The sequence below is a fragment of the Perkinsus marinus genome (assembly GCF_000006405.1).
Source record: "Perkinsus marinus ATCC 50983 genomic scaffold scf_1104296953278, whole genome shotgun sequence".
NCBI classification, from domain to species: domain Eukaryota; phylum Perkinsozoa; order Perkinsida; family Perkinsidae; genus Perkinsus; species Perkinsus marinus.
Genome location: NW_003208525.1, coordinates 1 through 1,675, shown reverse-complemented (window position 1 = coordinate 1,675; position 1,675 = coordinate 1). Strand labels below are relative to the sequence as shown.

Below are 1,675 nucleotides of genomic sequence, written 5' to 3'. Positions count from 1 at the left end.
AAAGAAGATACCACCGAGGGTAACCCTGTCTGCCAAGGAGGACCGCCCCCAACTGTCGAACCCAACAAGAGCAGCCCTACGGCTTTAGAAACGCGCGATATGGACACACAGTGTGGTGAATGTTACAGTCGATGCCAGGATTAAGATTCAATACCAATAGTACAACAGAGCCAAGGACGCGGATCCTGTCTTATGGTGACTACCCCCACCGACACAGTTTACACTCCCTCAGTGTTGGACTCGGGTTCATCTCGTCAGGCTCGGGCTGGCAGCACTTGTCGTGATACGTATGGCCACAGTCGAAAATGGTGACCTTGCCAGAGATATTCCCTTCACCCACCAGGGGCCTCTGACAACCTTGACAGAGGACCGAGCCCACGCTGAGGGCACGACTCTGCCGAGACACCAAGTCAGAGAACAGCTTACTAGCGTCCTGTCGGCATATATCTTCGGTCGCCTCTGCCAATGAGTAGGAAAAACCAATACCGCCCAAGAGGCTCACCAGCGGCTTCCGTAGGGCATCATCGTCCACTCGTCGGCCCGGCCGCTTCCGAAGCAGCGTCTCAATAGACTGACCCACGGGGACCAAATCCAATACTCCCCCCTTGCGTAGGAGCATCTCCGAAATCTGCAAGTCGTCACATGCCATCGCCAAACAGGGCATCCAAAGCTTAGAAATTTGCTCCGGCTGGAGCTTCTCCGCTCGCCTGAGGGTATAATCCGCTGCTAGCGAGACCAACTCGAGTTTCTGAGACTCCTCCTGAGCCTTGGCTAGAGCGTCCAGTACAGTGGTCACAGCACCATCATCGTCCTCGGCCTTCTCACACAGGCAGAGCATGCCCTGAATGCTCGAGTACCTCTGGCACAGCTCTCGTGCCTGGTCCAGCGGTATAGCGTCCTTATCAGCTCTAAGTAGGAACTTCGAGACGCCCGACTGACGATCAGTCCGTAGTAGCAGCTCCAGCCCGGTCATCGCATGGGCGCGATAGAACTTCCTCCGACCCTCAGCGTTCCGCCACGACGAGTCTGGGTTCAACAGCGGCAACAAAAATGCGCAGTAGAGGTCATCAGAAATGTCCCCAAGCTTCACAACAGGCCCGGTCGACTCCTCCAATTCAAGAGTGCCATCCATAAAGAGCCGCCCAGTCTCTGCCGGGTTCAATTCTATGAGCCTTCGGACCAACGCCAGCGCAGCCGTCCGGATGCCCCGAGAGATCTGTGGGTCATCACTGCGAATGATATCGTCGAATATATCCTCACTGAGCTGGGGCGCGTCCAAATAGCATGCTAGCACCTCCTGAAACTCTCCCAGACAATGCCCTAATGCCCAGGCCTGGACAGACCGCATGCCTTTAGCCGCCGCGTCCTTCACGAACTCAGCGACGTCGATCGACGCGCATTTATCGTCTTCATATATCCTCTCAAACGCCACTTGTATCCGTTTCTCCGGGAAGGCCTCCAGCATGACCTTCAGGACCTGCTGCCGAACCTCCCTAGGTTCAATGGCGATCCCCAGGACCTGGCAAGCCTTGGCGACGAATAAGTAATAGCTTCTCCAAGCATCTGCATCCACATCACGGTCCGGCCTCTTCGTCATCCGAATGCTGCACTGCTGTATGCACTCTTCGGTCAAGGGTAGAGCCTTGAAGAACTCCGAGGCTGAGATCTCGAGGAG

At 55.8% G+C, this 1,675-nt stretch overlaps 1 protein-coding gene across 1 annotated transcript; it reads right to left on the bottom strand.

Moving 5' to 3' along the window:
- Positions 1 to 199: 199 nt before the first annotated feature.
- Pmar_PMAR009459 (hypothetical protein) lies at positions 200 to 1,597 on the bottom strand (the record flags this gene model as incomplete). The annotated part of the gene is made up of 1 exon (XM_002776578.1): positions 200 to 1,597. One exon carries the CDS (start codon positions 1,595 to 1,597, stop codon positions 200 to 202), a length of 1,398 nt encoding a protein of 465 aa, XP_002776624.1.
- Positions 1,598 to 1,675: the final 78 nt, after the last annotated feature.